The sequence below is a fragment of the Urtica dioica genome, chromosome 1, assembly GCF_054948205.1.
Source record: "Urtica dioica subsp. dioica isolate 48M chromosome 1, U.dioica_male_clone48M_v1_H2, whole genome shotgun sequence".
NCBI classification, from domain to species: domain Eukaryota; kingdom Viridiplantae; phylum Streptophyta; class Magnoliopsida; order Rosales; family Urticaceae; genus Urtica; species Urtica dioica.
In genome coordinates, this window is record NC_142756.1 from 2,678,014 (window position 1) to 2,679,647 (window position 1,634).

At 33.6% G+C, this 1,634-nt stretch overlaps 1 protein-coding gene across 1 annotated transcript; it reads left to right on the plus strand.

Annotated features, from left to right (window-relative positions):
- Positions 1-813: 813 nt before the first annotated feature.
- On the plus strand, positions 814-1,266 carry LOC149406318 (S-protein homolog 20-like). Its single transcript, XM_089611883.1, has one exon. It carries the CDS (start codon positions 814-816, stop codon positions 1,264-1,266), a length of 453 nt encoding a protein of 150 aa, XP_089468009.1.
- Positions 1,267-1,634: the final 368 nt, after the last annotated feature.

A 1,634-nucleotide genomic window follows, 5' to 3' on the forward strand; every position in this document is an offset into this window, starting at 1 on the left:
ATTCATGGAAGCTGTCATGCAAGTGTAGTTTGCTACGGCAAACGTACACCTAATTTCAAAGAGAAATGGTATAAAAAAAAAGTGGCAACAATATATTTTCACAGCCGTGCAAACTCACTTATGTTTAAGCTAAATAATCCAGAGTTTGTTTAAAATTTATGAATGTTCAATTAATAAGTTTCAATAATATTTTTTATCCAATGAATAAATTTTTTTAAAGTGATATATTGCTTGTATAAATCGGCAAAAAAAAAAAAAAAAATTAATCACATTATTAAAAATATTTTTGACAACTAGTAATTTTTGTTACTTTGCTAAAAACTTGAAATTTTAAAGTGAGTTTGCACGGCTGTGAAAATATATTGTTGCCACTTTATATTTATTTATATATATATATATATATATATATATATATATATATATATATATATTTGGTGATATTCATATTCATTACTCATTAGCTAATTCTATTATATTTCAATTATTGACGAATTCGATTATAGAGGACAACTTTTTATTCCGATCGATCCATTTAACACGATAATTTCGATCTCGCAATCCCATATTTAATTGATGACTAACTAAGTATAGAAAAATATATTGTTGACTATAAATAAATAAATGCCATAAATTTCATATTTAAACTTTCAACATATTAAGTGATACGGCAGTAATTAAGACCGACTTAAATTAGTACCAAAAAAAAAAAACAGTAAACAATTCAAATTCACTCACACGAAAATCGTGTATAAATACCACCACCTCCAAAACCCTAACCGTTCAAACATAGAACACACTATCATGTACATCAACATGGCTCACAGTCCGATCTTCATCCTTGTCTCGTCGCTACTATTTGCGTCGTCGTTCGCGGCGGAGGATCAGATCGGCGATCGGAAGATGCTGATCACTTTACCGCCGCCGGGAGCGCAAATCGACGTCCGAATCAGCAACGGTTTAGCCGACGGAGTTTGGATAAACGTGCACTGTAAGTCAAAGGACCACGACCAGGGAAACCGAAACCTGGGACCGAACCAGAGCTTCGACATCGCGTTCAATCGCAACTATTGGAAGAGCAACCAATTCTTCTGCCACGTCACGTGGACGTGGCCAGGGAACGAGCAGTCTCACTGGTTCGACGCCTACGACCCCAACAGAGACTACAATTGGTGTAAGCTCGGCCAAGTGTGTTGTTGGACCATCAAGGCTTCCGAGACCTGTGACTGCAACGATAACACGCGCTGTTTCCCTTGGAATACATCATGATCACATTACTACCATCAATAAAATTATATATAGGGCTACTTTGTTTTTTTTTTAAATAATGTTTCAGCTACGCGCGAGCGTGTTTTTCTACCGAGAATAAGAAGCACTTCTATCTGATGTTTTGAATTAATTAGAAAAAATTGTTCTTACTTTATGTATCTGATATATATGGTCTGTTTGGAATACGGGGTAAGAGAAAAATGAATGTTCCCTTTTTGCCTCTTTTTAGATGAAGTTTTCAGATAGTGAAAAATGAATAATTAAATAAGATTTTATTTTCCTTAAAAATTTTAGTGAAAAATGAATAATTCGGTTTAAATTCTTAGTTTTGTTTTAATGGACTTGCTAATTAAAGCTGTAATTTGTAC